This window comes from Pogona vitticeps, chromosome 1 (assembly GCF_051106095.1).
Source record: "Pogona vitticeps strain Pit_001003342236 chromosome 1, PviZW2.1, whole genome shotgun sequence".
NCBI classification, from domain to species: domain Eukaryota; kingdom Metazoa; phylum Chordata; class Lepidosauria; order Squamata; family Agamidae; genus Pogona; species Pogona vitticeps.
In genome coordinates, this window is record NC_135783.1 from 61,149,153 (window position 1) to 61,162,888 (window position 13,736).

The window sequence follows — 13,736 nt, forward strand, 5'->3', positions numbered from 1 at the left end:
GAAACATGTGGAATGCTATTGTAATAGTAAACATTATACATAGCATGGTCTCTGGCTCCTTCTAGGGACCAGTTCTGGTAACTTCATCATTACAAAAATATATTTGGGGGTATTTTTCTTTTAATATTTTTAATATTTTCAGAAGCTGGATAAAGGAAGCAGCAGATACTGATCCCATGGATAAGGGGGCCATACTGTATGTATCACTGTATCACAGATCCCTTTTACTCCAGCATGCTGATTACTCTTTCTCATTTGCTTTCTGGTACCCGTGATGCAGGTACCTGTTACCTTCTCAGTCCCAGAGTCTCTAGAGCAGTAGTTCCCAACCAGATGTTCCTGGACTACAACTCCCAGAAGCTTTCACCACAACTGTGTTGGCTTGGATTTCTGAGAGTTGTAGTCCAAGAACATTTGGGGCATCAAGGTTGGGAACCACGGATCTAGAGCAAAGAGTAGGGACATACATATTGAGTTGATGAGTTATTACACTTCCAATCCATGTTTCCCCCAAGCAGATCATGACGACGTACATAGGTCTCCCCTTACTTCCACTTCAGTATTATCCTCACAAGAACCCTGTAAGGTAGATTAATCTGAAAAATATTGGGCCGTGTTCCCCCAGTGAGTGGTTCATGGCCGAGTATGGATTTGAACCTGGGCTTCTCCAGGACTGTTATCCTGGATTCAGACCACTGCTTGAGGCTGCTCCTCGCCCTCATCAGCAGACATATAGCTTCTGCTCTCTCCCTTTGTCCCTGGGTTGCCTGAGCTGTCCCCAGAGGCCAAGAACTGCAAATCCCGGGAATGACATGAAGCAGGAACACCAACAGCTGAAAAGAGCTCTTCTCACCCTCTTAGATCAGCCCACTCTGTCCTTGCCAAACAGAAGCTCTCTCTGGGACACCCAGCCATTCATCAGAGCTGGCCATGAATGCTGAGCCATTTGTTCCCTTCTGGGTTGGTGGCCTCAGTACTTGGCCATGCAAAGAAATATCCCCCCCCCCGACTCTGCTCAGCTGTTATTCCCAGGGACACCCATGTTCAACTGAACTCTCTATTCTAAAAATGGAAAACAGCTACTGGCAGTTCAAAGGAAGGAAAGACAGCTTCACCAGGAAAGCTCCCAACAGATTCCCTCACCAAACAGCGAGCCTCTTTCTAGCTAGAGAGCACTTATAACTGTCGGCTACCACCCCGGCTCATCTTGGAGGTGCAGCTTGAGAAGCAGAGCAATGGTCAGCATGGTCACTGGGCAGCAGGCCGGCTAGTAACTCAAAGAGCCTTGTGGTATAATGGTTAAATTGCAGTACAGCAGTCAAGACCCCTGCTCAGGTAGTCAGCTTCAGGTTGATTCAGCCTTCCATCCTTCCAAAGGCAGTAAATTGAGTACCCAGCTTACTTGGGGGTGGGGGGTGGGGGGAGCAATGTGAGACCTGCATAATTAAAGTGTAAACCACCCAGAGAATGCTGTAAGCTCTATGGGGTGGTATATAAGCAGCACACTTTGTTTTTGCGTTCTGACTAATTCTTGGGACTCGACCAAGACGTTTTGCTCTCCCAAATATTTCTTGAAAATGGGGGTTCTCCTTTGAAGAGGTAATCATTTGGCCCCTTGTAGTGCCACAAAGGCTACAGATCTGTTTACAACTGCATCTTTTCAAGCACTGCTTATTGTTTTCTTGGTGTACTGGCGTTCAGCATATTGCAGTCCTAGTCAACCATGTAACAATTTTTCCCCATGTTCGTTTGGATTGTTTTTTTAAAAAAGAAGAATGCTAGGCCAAGAAAACTTGAGCACCAGTTTTCAAGATTATTTAGTACAGATGATATGGCTTAGAGCCAGTGGCACCTGGACCAGACGAGACCCAGGGAACACATAGTCAAATCCCTCGCCATCAGTTAAGTTCTCTGGGTGATCTTTGGCACATCCCTCTTTCTCCATAGGGTTGCTGCTCTGAGGAAAACTTTGAGCTGGAGGAGAGACATCCACATAATACCCCAAACTCCTTGTGACAGGATAAAGACATCACAAATACTGTGAGCAGTTAGTTCTTTCATGGTGATCTAGTATCTTTCTGTACCATGCGCGTCTCTCACATGTCAGGTTAGATGATGGACTGATGATGTGTTAAGGGAGGGAGAAGCACAGCTTGACCTTCACATTTTTAAAAAATCATTTCTGGAATATTTTGGAGCATTTTAGAACAGCAGAGTCCTTCTTCAGTGGCAATCTACAAAGGATTACAACTAAAAAAGGTAATTACAAAATTGTTTAGATGAATAGGACATATTTATTGAAACAGTCTTGTACACAATTTTGTTTATACAGCGATACACAGTGCTATAATAAATGTTCGCCACTGGCAGTATGAGTCCCAGAATCCTGTGAAAACATGACTTTAGTGACAGCTAGAAAAATAAATAATGATATCCAGAGCTTTGAACACTGGTTTTAAAGTAATTAGCTCACCATTAGTTCACCCCATTAGTAATTACTTTACAACTAATGTGTTAGGAAATTGTTATTAATGTATTACTTTATTATATCATTGTCATTATCATTATTATATAATACAAGACACAGTCTTTCACTGGTATTATATCTAAGTATCAGTTAAATAGCAATGTAGTATGTATGCTGTTCTTGATATTGCCATCTATTGCAGTTCTGATGGTGTTATTTCACAGATCTGCAGCTGATTAAAATATTTTATAAAATTTTACTGCATTGTTCCCAATTGCCAATGACTATAAGGACCACTGAAATATGCTTCATCTACAAGCGAGTTATTTTTATTGCCAGATCTCTGTATTCTGGCATCCCTTAGAATTGCAATGTGAATTATCGAGGCATTTCTTCAATCTATTACTGTTATGTCTGGTGTATTATGCTCAAGGTTTCTCTATGTTTCAATCAGAAAGTCCCACAAATTCACAAGTAGGTTGTTTTCTGACACTTTTTTACCTGATGTTCTTGGATACTGACAGACTATATTTTTTACATAATGACCACTGTATTAATTTTGCAACTCTTTCATGTCTAGCTTTGTAGTCTGTGGAATCTTTGAACATTCACACAGATGAGGTGTGATTCAGTTTCATCTTTTTCCTGGCGGAATTGACATTTGCTGCTTACACTAATGAGTTGAATATCAGCTTTCATTACATTAGTTTGGAGTGCTTTTTCTTGTGCAGCAAAGATCAAGCTTTCCATTTATTTCTTGATGGTTCGCAGTTTTAGCCATGTCCAAGTAAAATTATTATCCAGTGTTCCATCAATATTTCTCAGATATTGCCCATGCAGTAGTTTATTTTTCCACCTATTTAATTTATCTTCAAATTGTTGTTTCTTATATTCAGCCTTCATTTCTGTTATTTTCAAGATGTTTTTCATTTTCCCCGCTTTAAGTAATTTTTCTCTACTTCTATTAATACAATCATTTAGGCTTCTTTTTTCTTTTTCAACTACCTGTTGTATTTGTAGTAATGGTGAAAATGGGTTATTATCATCTCCGCCATCATCATTCCTCACAGCCCACTGAACGTGAGCTGTGTGCTATATATAACTTCCTTGAATATTAGATCATTCCCAATTACACTAGGATATTCATAGGTATTTCCTTTAAAATGTGCTATCCTAAGTAAGAGAGCCTTCTGCAGTTGCCATACCACGATCTCATGTACTTCAAGAGTATAAAGGTACAGTAGTTTTCTTGGTGTTTTGGTATTGCCCCTAAAACATCTTTTTCCTCCTCCTCCTCCTCCTCCTCCTCCTCCTCCTCCTCCTCCTCCACCTATTATTATTATTATTATTATTATTATTATTATTATTATTATTATTATTATTATTATTATTATTATTATTATTATTATTATTATTATTATTATTAATGTATTACTTTATTATATCATTGTCATTACCATTATATATATAAATAATAAATCTCAAAAAATTGTTTTAAAAAAAACAGCAAAATTGTTCCAAAACTACCTCCCTCAAAGTCTAAATAACAGAGTGAACTTTACTTATTACACAAGAAACCTCTCAAGTCAATATGTTCTTTACAAAAACAGCATCATCATCTTTTCATCCCTCCAAGCATTCATCAGAGATAACACTGTAACTTCTAATACAGTACATTCAAGTACTAAGACTTTGTGATCTGCAGCTCAGTCACGTAGCCACAGAATACTAAATAAGTAAATAATTTTGTACCGGACACAAAACCCAATATTGTACATGTGGGGGTTTCTTCTCTTTTAAAAGGTGAGTGCATACTAGGTGTTTTGTTTGTACAACATGTAACTTTTGCCACAAGCAGCTTCAATGCACCTTACAGCCATAATGAGGGTGAGAGTGAGGAAACAGTGTAAACCCCCCCCCACACACACACACACAAGATTAAACAGCAGCCAAACTGGTTTCTCTTATTTAAAGTCTGCAGGGCCCACTTTCTCTCAGTCCCTCATCACCTGCTGGAGTGGTTTTAGGGGGGACATGCTGTTGTTAAAGACCAAGGAAAGTTACATCCGAAGCAGTTTTCTATTGAGTCAAGAGAGAGCCATTCAGAAATAAGCGTTCTGCTCCTGTGGTTCTGCAAATGGTGTAAAGACACTGAGTCCCCCAGTTCTGTTACTTTCTGCAGCCTTAGCTTGGCGATGGTTAGCTTGGCTAACCTTTGTGTTAGACCACATTCCACTAGCCATCACTGGAACAAGGCTGGTATGTAGCTTCTGGAGCAGTGGTCCCCCAACCTTTTTGGCACCGGTTGGGGGTGGCTGTGTGTGCGTGCGTGCGTGTGTGTATGTATGTGGGGGTGCATGCGTGGGCAGGGTGTGTGGGCGGGGGGCCGGAGATCTGTCTCTACAGCCTGATCCTGCCTGAACCGGTGGGTTGGGGACCCCTGTTCTAGAGAATGCAGGAAGGAAAGTTACCGGGATCAGGTCCTGTACAAGCTCTATGGAAAGGAATGTTTGCTGTGGCAGAGCAGAACTTCTGGCTTCGCTTCTGCACCAGGCAAGGCTCAGCTAACAGAGCCCAAACTATGTACTGTAAGCCAATTCAGGATCTTTAATTGCTCCCCCTGATTATGAAAAGAGTGTAACCAGACCTTAATCTTTATGAAAGGATTGCCTTTCCAACTTTATGTCATTGGACATCTGTTGCATTGGATATTTCCCATGAGGCACTCCAGATAGCTGGCTGGATTCATTACTAAGCATGGTGATTGGGGCTTAGTCAACTAAATGCCTCCTTGTGTTCGTCTCTTCTGGCACAAAGCATACGGTCTGCACCTGCTCTTTGCTGCTGATGTGGTTCAGCTGCCAAGATCCTGTCACTGAGCAAGGGGCTGCCTGCTTGTGCAGGGAGATTGGACTTATCTGCCGACAAAGACGCTGCTAGTTTGTCTGTGTGTGTGCGCGTGCACACCCACACCCACACCCACCAGGCCTGCTCTGTCTCCGTGTTTCCTTCCTGACACTTCAAAAGTCAAACTCTGGTGTGTGACAGACTAAGGAAGACAGGATATTAGGGCAGACCATGTCTTTCAAGTTAGGCATGTGAGGTGGTGGTGGTTAGCTGTGAGGTAAAGGTTCACAATGTTTGGGGCAGAATAGAAACACTTCTGAGAATCAGAAGACTTCTTTTGTCCATTCTTACACATCAAAGAATAGCCAACATGGTGCCCTCCCAATGGACTGCATGCCCCACACTCCTGACAATAGGCCACACCAGCTGGAGTTTATATTCTCCAAAACATTTGGTTAGTCACGTTTGTACAGTATATTTCCAATGAGGATGAAGTTAAAGGGAGCTGGGTTGCACAAGAAGGTCAGAGTGGAGTTTCTCTGGAGTACAGTAGACAGTTGGGAGTGATTTTTGTCTCATTCAGAGGGGGAGCCTTCCAGGAATCTGTCAGGTCATCCGATATTGTAACATGCCAGAGTGCTAAAGCAAGCGTTCAGTCAAACAAACATTGGACAAGATGACCTTGTGGTCCTTTCCATTTCCTGAGCTCCGATCAAACTGGAAGCATGAATCTGATGGAATTCCTTGTCCTCAGTAAGAGGAGTTTAAAAAGGAAGAGGAGGAGGTGGGAAGGAAAATTAAAGAGGAGGCAGTAGCAGGGAACGGAAAGTTTCTTTGCTTGGTAAGTACTAATCTGGCTTGACCTCTGGAGTATTTTCAGCCTTTGGCACAGCTCAGTTTGATGCCGAGTAATTGAAGAAGGGGCTGTGACTGAGGGGCCGAGCACATGTTTTTACATACACAGCACCTCCGGTGCAATTCCTGGAATCTCCAGCTAAAAGATTTTGTATAGCAGGACTCAGACTGACCTTGGACTTAACTTTAATCAATCAGCATAGTTGAGCTAGTAAGATCATCTGTCTAATTCCATGTAAGGTAGTTCTGGATATCCATAAAATGGAACTTAGAACTCTGCAGGTTCAATGGCTTTCATCTTGGTAGTAAGATGTCACATGCAAACAAAGCTCTAAGTTTGTGATAAAGATTGCTCATCTTTGTAAATCTTGACTATGGGGGGGGGGTGCTTTCATGAAATCACAGGTCTCTAATATTATTTGCCTTATTTAAGGGGATGTTCATGTGATTCATGTGTGGTGCATTGTGGATTTCTTATATGATGCTTGCTCTGCTGCTTTGATAAGGATGAGCCTGGAATTACTGCCACATAGTTTTACTTCTTATGAACCTCCTCCCCACTCCCCCATGCTTTCCAAAATATTGCAATTATTTGAAATAAAGCCAGGAAGAGTAGCTTGAAGTACTGCAGCCCACAGCATTTTGTGAGAGCAATAAATCACACCAAAGCCAGCTGTGTTGGGGCATGACAGAATGACAGATGATTTAATGCTTCTTGAAGTTCTCTCTCTCTCTCTCTCTTTTGTTCTTTTCCACAGGGCATAATTTGAAAAATAACAAAATGAGGTAAAATAAATTAATTTTATGTACACTTTACATACACTCAGTGTCACATGGCATCTGCAACAACAGTAACAAAGACATTGTTACAAAATAGAACATGTTAACTTGGCCATAGCAGGTGTTCAACACCCTGCAGCTCACAATGTTGTCATCCTGAGAGTAGTTAGCAAGTAGTAATCGTAATAATAATGATCCTTTCTGTAAACCACGTTTAGAAGCATTTGCGGTGGACAATGGATGGGCCGGCTTCATCATATTCTTGCTTTGTGATCCACATCTGCTGGAAGGTGGACAGGGAAGCCAGGATAGAGCCACCGATCCAGACGGAGTACTTACGCTCAGGAGGGGCAATGATCTGAAAGAAGCAGAAGGATGATTCAGTTGGAAAAGTGGGATTGGATGGGAACAGAAGACAAGGCAAGGTCATCAGGGACAGCATACAAGTTCACAACAGAGGTTCTACACAGAAGAAACCTTTTAAACTCAAGATCGAGTGGCGTCACCTCCCACTTTGGGGACAGTAATCACTGGATCCAGTACAAGAGTACCACAGCTAAAGGTACAAATGAACACAATTTTACCTAGTCTCCTGCAATGAAGCAGTAACACTCCCTGTTGTAACCCCTGACATATTAGTTGTCATTGTTATTTATGCTATAGTTGCTTCTGACCTTATGGTGACCCTCATAAGGTTTTCAGAATATGCCATATGTTCAGGTAATGGTTTTCCATGGCCACCCTCTCCAGTTTGTATGGCTGAGCAGGGATTTGAAATCCAACTCTCTTGAGTACTAATTGGACACTCAATTCATCACACTCCCTTAGTTCTCCTTGGCACACTACCAGTATGGTGTTAAAATCTTACAGACAATTAGCTGGCATGGTTTCAATTACATTGTTTCCGAAACAGAGAGGAGGTGCAAGTAAGATGAGCTACACCAGAGTGACTCGTTGCTGGGCAATTAGATTTTTTAAAACATATGCCACCCAACTTCACTTCCAGTGATTTCACTAGGTCTTAATGGTTGTAAGTAACATTTGCTAAATTGGCATCATTCCAGATTTATTCATACTTAATAAAACACATTAGCTTTGGTCCCATTGATTTCAATGGGTCTATTGTACATATGACTAAATTTGGAAGCAACCCAATGTCTGGAAATAGAATTCCTGAAGGCAAGGGAGCAGAAAAGGCTATATTCTCCTATTTCCAGTATCCATGTATGGCAGGTTCCTTAAACCGCAGTGTCTGTGTATATCTGCCTTCAACTACTGTCCTTATTCTAGTGTCCTTAGCAGTAAGAACAGTGCATGCAAACTGAATTAGCAATTCATGGAAAGAAACTCACCTTGATCTTCATTGTGCTGGGAGCCAGAGCAGTGATCTCCTTCTGCATGCGGTCAGCAATACCAGGATACATGGTAGTACCACCAGACATGACATTGTTGGCATACAAGTCCTTCCTGATGTCAATATCACACTTCATGATGCTGTTGTAAGTTGTCTCATGAATACCAGCAGACTCCATGCCTGATGACATTAGGAAGAAAAAGGAATTGAAAGATGAAGGGAGCTACTCACAGGATACATATAACCAAGAGCTCTTGATAGGATAGAGATCCCCGGCTCAGAGGGCGGGAGATACATACCAATGAAGGATGGCTGGAAAAGGGTTTCTGGGCAACGGAAACGTTCATTGCCAATGGTGATGACCTGCCCATCAGGCAATTCATAGCTCTTTTCCAGGGAGGAGGAGGAGGCAGCAGTTGCCATCTCATTCTCAAAGTCCAGAGCCACGTAGCACAGCTTTTCCTTGATGTCACGGACAATCTCACGTTCAGCTGTCAAGAGGGGGAAAGGAGGAGGTGGAAAAGTTAGCGGCCTGCCAAAGAAGGATCCCACCCCAGAGGGGAGAAGAGCATATCATCCAATTAGTAGGGGAAAGACAGATGGGCAGGACATCGTAGACACTCATAGCTAGATTTCTGAAAATATGTTTGCCACTAGAGGGAGAGCCAGTGCCACTTCCATCCACATTGTTTTATGAATGAAGCCAATTGCATGATTGTAAGTTGCCTGCAGGTTTTAGATTTATCCCAGCCAAGCACAACCAGATGCCAGCTTCCTAGGAGCTATTCCAAAGGCATTCTCTGGTGTCTGCAAGAACGACAGGCCAATTACAGGGCACAGCAGTTTATAAACAGAAAGGCATTACTGTTCTACAGTCAAACAGACTGAAGTGTTATAGTCAAAGTGCAAGAGCTGAAGGATTGTGGAAGTTGCGTCCATTACCTGTGGTGACAAAAGAGTAGCCTCTCTCAGTCAGGATCTTCATCAGGTAGTCAGTGAGATCCCGACCAGCCAGGTCCAAACGCATGATGGCATGTGGGAGAGCATAACCCTCATAGATGGGCACGTTGTGGGTGACACCATCGCCGGAGTCCAGCACAATACCTACAGAATGCCAAGAAAGAGACACATAGCTCAGCAACTTGCTCTCAATGGCTTGAAACAAAACCTAGATAAACAAGAGATGGTGCGAACATGCTGGTGTTTACATGAGACATAACAGAGATTTCCTGATAGTTACACTCCCACCGCTAGTATGTGAAGGTCCTCTTTCCCTTGCGAGTGCACCAGCTAATGACTAGATGCATGGGGCTCCTTACATTATGCTGGCGAAGCTCCCCTGGCAGTGGTTGGAGTTTTCCTTTCCTGGACGATCTAAAAAGGAAGTCAGTGCCTAGAATATATGGATCAGTGAAGGTGTGTAAGTGGGAGATGTGGTGGCAGGTGTTCAGTGCAAAGGTTATAATATTCCCTGAAGAAGTTAGTAATGGTGGGGCAAACAACTTCCTGACATCTTAGAGATTCATCCTTGTCAGGGAAGATATCCTTATGCTACATGACCTACATGCTTGGGTCTCCAGCAGTTTCCTAGGTACCTAAATCAATTCTGTGACTAGCTGGACTGGTATGGGAGTCCCTCGACCGTTAGCTTTCTGCTTTCCCTTTCCAACCATGTCACTCACCAGTGGTACGGCCAGAGGCATAGAGGGACAGCACAGCCTGGATGGCCACATACATGGCAGGGACGTTGAAGGTCTCAAACATGATCTGGGTCATCTTTTCACGGTTAGCCTTGGGGTTGAGAGGGGCCTCAGTGAGCAGGGTGGGGTGCTCTTCAGGGGCCACACGGAGCTCATTGTAGAAGGTGTGATGCCAGATCTTCTCCATGTCATCCCAGTTTGTGATGATGCCATGCTCAATGGGGTACTTCAGGGTCAGGATACCTCTTTTGCTCTGAGCTTCATCCCCTACGTAGGAGTCTTTCTGACCCATACCCACCATGACACCCTAGGAAGGAAGCAAGTAAAGGGCTCAGCGTATTCTAAGGGCTGAGGTAGGGGCAGTCACATGCTGACACTATTATTCTTAACATGTTAGATGCCCATTGTTACTTTCTGCAAGAAAGTATCCAGCCCTTTCCTATACAGGACCTGGGACGGTTCTATCACAACAGGGAACATACAACAGAGGGTGAGAAGGACACACCAACCAACAGTTAAATTTAGGGGAGCAGCTCATACAGACAACACCTGTGCCCTAGGGGAATGTTATGACAGCCTGCCTTGAGCGGCTGATGGTTCCCTGTTCTCTAGATGAAAATAATGCAAGTATGCGAACTAGAACAAACACATCCTGTTTCAACACATTTTAACCTGAGAGAGTCCATAAAATTAATCTCACAGCTGTGCTTAACAGGGGTGGTTCAAGAAACTTTGCTGCCTGAGGCAAAGCCTAAAATAATTTCTCTATCCCAGTCTGCATACAGAAACGGACTGGATTGGCCAACGAGGCACCAGCAATGGGATGGGCCAGCAGGCTCGTTTAAGGGACCCAGGAGAAGCTCTGTGTCATATACAGCTTTGTCTTCCAATGGAAAAGGAGAACTAGAGTGTGAAGAAAGAGCAGTGCTCATAATTCTTCCAAACTATTTGCTGCCTGAAGCAATTCAACCAGCCCTCTGGCTGAAGCTCCTTCCTCAGCCAAGTTATATACATGTTTAACTTAGAAGCAAATTTCACTAAACTCAGTGGGGGCTGACTCCCAAGTCAGCATAGGATTAGAATCTTAATCTTTTTCTTTTCTAGGAGTCATTCTAGTCTTAGACAAGCCAAAAGAAAGAAGGGAAGGGAAGAGAAATCCTATGGTTTATCGGATCTATGAATTCTGGAATCTTAATCAGGGTCAAGGTCTTTCCCTGGAAGGGGCAGGTATGGCAGAAGAGGCAAAATACCTGATGACGGGGTCGGCCAACAATGGAGGGGAACACAGCCCTGGGGGCATCGTCCCCGGCAAAGCCAGCCTTCACCAGGCCGGAGCCGTTGTCGCATACGAGCGCGGTGGTCTCATCCTCGTCACACATGATGTCGGCTTTCTAAAGGAGAAACAGAAGCAAGTATTGTTCACAAGAGGCACCAGGTGTCCTGCTGCAAGCATCTACGAGCCTGAGGCTAGCAAGTTTCTGTGCTTAGAAGGCAAAGAACAGCCTGGGACAGCCTAGCCCGGCTGCTGGGCAGTCAGCTATCATGCTTTGCTTTAAGAGCGAAGGTAATCACCAAGAAAGCATTCCATACTGGACCAAACCAATCTGCCTTTCCTTCTCCTTCTTGCCTGCTTGTTCAGCTGATAACTCAAATGCAAGTAACAGCTGAATCCGTAGCAAAGGCAGCAAAAAATATTTGGGTTTGAGTAGGTTCACCATGTTTAATCAAGGATTAAGTCCAATTTATTTTGGTAGGGCTAACTTCCAAAGTCAATAGGCTTAGGGCTGCAACGCTACAGTGCAAGACAATGTGGGGCTACACAGAAGCAAATTGTGCTAAGAGCCATAGGACTTATTCTTGGGCAAGTATGCTTTGCTGTTGTGGCAGCTGTCTTGGCGAGAGGAGGGGGTTGGAGATCAGATTTAAACCCAACTTTATTTTTAGAGGAGTTGAGTGGGCCACCCACTTCATCTAGACTTCCATACTAGTTTGACCAATATGCCAAGTGCACACAAAAGTCTTTGGAATTAAGTCTGTTTCCATGGGGCTTATCTTGGTGGTTGCTTTGCCTTGTAAGAAGGAAACAGGAAAATAAAACATCTGCCCATCCTGAATAGTGAGTGAGTCAAAACATAAAACAGTTCCCCAGATGTGGGTTTTTCTCTCTTGCAGATTTGCTTCCTTGGGAAGAATTTAGAGCACACATCCACCCAATGTTAGCCAGGTGAGTTGCAAAAGTGCAACACATAGGTTGTCTGGCAAACAGAGGTGCTTGTCCTCTCTCAAGACAACCTGCTGCATGCTACAAACCCCAAGAGGAGTTGCAGAAAGTGCCAATCAGATGGGATCTTCCCCTGTATGGGATGATCAACCAAAGTACTGTATTAGTAAAGTGAAGTATGAAAAAGAAATAACCTAAAATGTTAACGCAAGCAAGCAGGCAAAATAAAACAACCCTCAACCCAACTGATTTAATTCATAGTTGAACTGTCTTTGCAGGGAAATTGTCATTCACCTGAATAAGCGCTACACAGAAGGATCATAGACTGGTGGGCCCTGAAGAGTCACTGCATTGCCTCAACTAGAACTGATCCATTGAATCAATCCGTTGCAAGTGAGGAGTGATTTGTTAATCCCAGGCATTTACTGCTTGCATGCAGGAAGTTCTAGCCTCCAGCCACCCTGTCCATTTTACCACCCGTGCCAAGGGGCTGACACTGACTTCCTTAAAGTCACACTAACATTCAGCCCGCATCTCTCGTTTGTTTGTTTGTTTTGTTTTGTTTTGTTTGCCGTGGGAGCCCACTGATTTAGGAATTGAGTGATTTAATCCTAAAATACTCCATTCATCCCCAGAACTTGAATTGCCTAAACCTCGGGGGTGGGGGGTGGGGAATTCAGGTGCAATTTAAAAGTTTGCAGACTTTAAAAGAAAAAGTGTGGTTGCCTCGAGAGAGAGAGAACAAGACCTTCAACCACATCTGGAAAAAGCAACCAAGAACAGCAGCTGAAGAGCGATAGATAGAAGGCTGGCCAGAGGCAGCCGTTTCTTGCTCGCCTCTGCTTTCCGCCGGAAAGCCGCCGCTTGACTGCTCCCGCCTTTGGCGGCTTGTCGGGTCGGGTCGGCTTCCCCTCTGGCCGGTGTTTAGCTTCCATCCTGATCGTGGGGGGCAAGCGCCCGGTGCCCTTCTCCCCACCTGACCCACTCACCTGAAAGGTGGCTCCTGGCTCTTAGCTCCGGTCGCTGCTTCTCCCAAGCAAGCTCGGCTGCACGGTGGGCTTTCCCAGAGCCCGGCGCCTTTTATATAGGCTCTCGACGGCCTCTTCCCTCCCCGCCGCCGACCCACAGGAATGTCTCCATATTTGGGTGTTGGGCATCGAGCGAGCCCAGGCGGCCCGGCCGGAGCCCCCCAGGCCCCTTGCGAGGCCGCGGGGCTGCCCAAAGAAGGAGCGCCCTGGCCCGGGCCCAGGTAACACGGCCCGGCCCGTATAAGGAGTGTCTGCCGGGCCGGGACCTCCTCCGCGCCCCCTCCCCGGACGGACGGCCGGGACGGCTCCTGCCCCAAATAATCCCCTACATCGCCATGCCCGGAAAGGAGAAAGAAGCGCCGGCGGGGAGGTGGGGCTCGACGGGGCGCCCCCCCCCCCGCTCACCCACGGAAAGGAAGGAAGGAAGATGTCTGGGGGGCAGAGGGCGCCCGGGGGAAAGGGGAGAGCCCTTGCCGCCCACCGG

General features: G+C 44.7%; 1 protein-coding gene across 1 annotated transcript; it reads right to left on the minus strand.

Annotated features, from left to right (window-relative positions):
• Positions 1-6,956: 6,956 nt before the first annotated feature.
• ACTA1 (actin alpha 1, skeletal muscle) lies at positions 6,957-13,355 on the minus strand. The gene is made up of 7 exons (XM_020786570.3): positions 13,214-13,355; positions 11,254-11,394; positions 9,986-10,310; positions 9,246-9,407; positions 8,603-8,794; positions 8,302-8,483; positions 6,957-7,307 (listed from the first exon to the last, which is right to left on the minus strand). Exons 2-7 carry the CDS (start codon positions 11,380-11,382, stop codon positions 7,164-7,166), a joined length of 1,134 nt encoding a protein of 377 aa, XP_020642229.1. The 5' UTR covers positions 11,383-11,394; positions 13,214-13,355; the 3' UTR covers positions 6,957-7,163.
• Positions 13,356-13,736: the final 381 nt, after the last annotated feature.

Excerpts from the sequence above, each read along its gene's own strand:
- ACTA1 (XM_020786570.3), bottom strand. The coding sequence starts at position 11,382 with ATGTGTGACGAGGATGAGACCACCGCGCTCGTATGCGACAACGGCTCC. Across the intron at positions 9,408-9,985 it reads TGCCTCTGGCCGTACCACTG|GTATTGTGCTGGACTCCGGC; the intron begins GTGAGTGACATG and ends GGCATTCTGTAG. Across the intron at positions 7,308-8,301 it reads CCAGCACAATGAAGATCAAG|ATCATTGCCCCTCCTGAGCG; the intron begins GTGAGTTTCTTT and ends TGCTTCTTTCAG.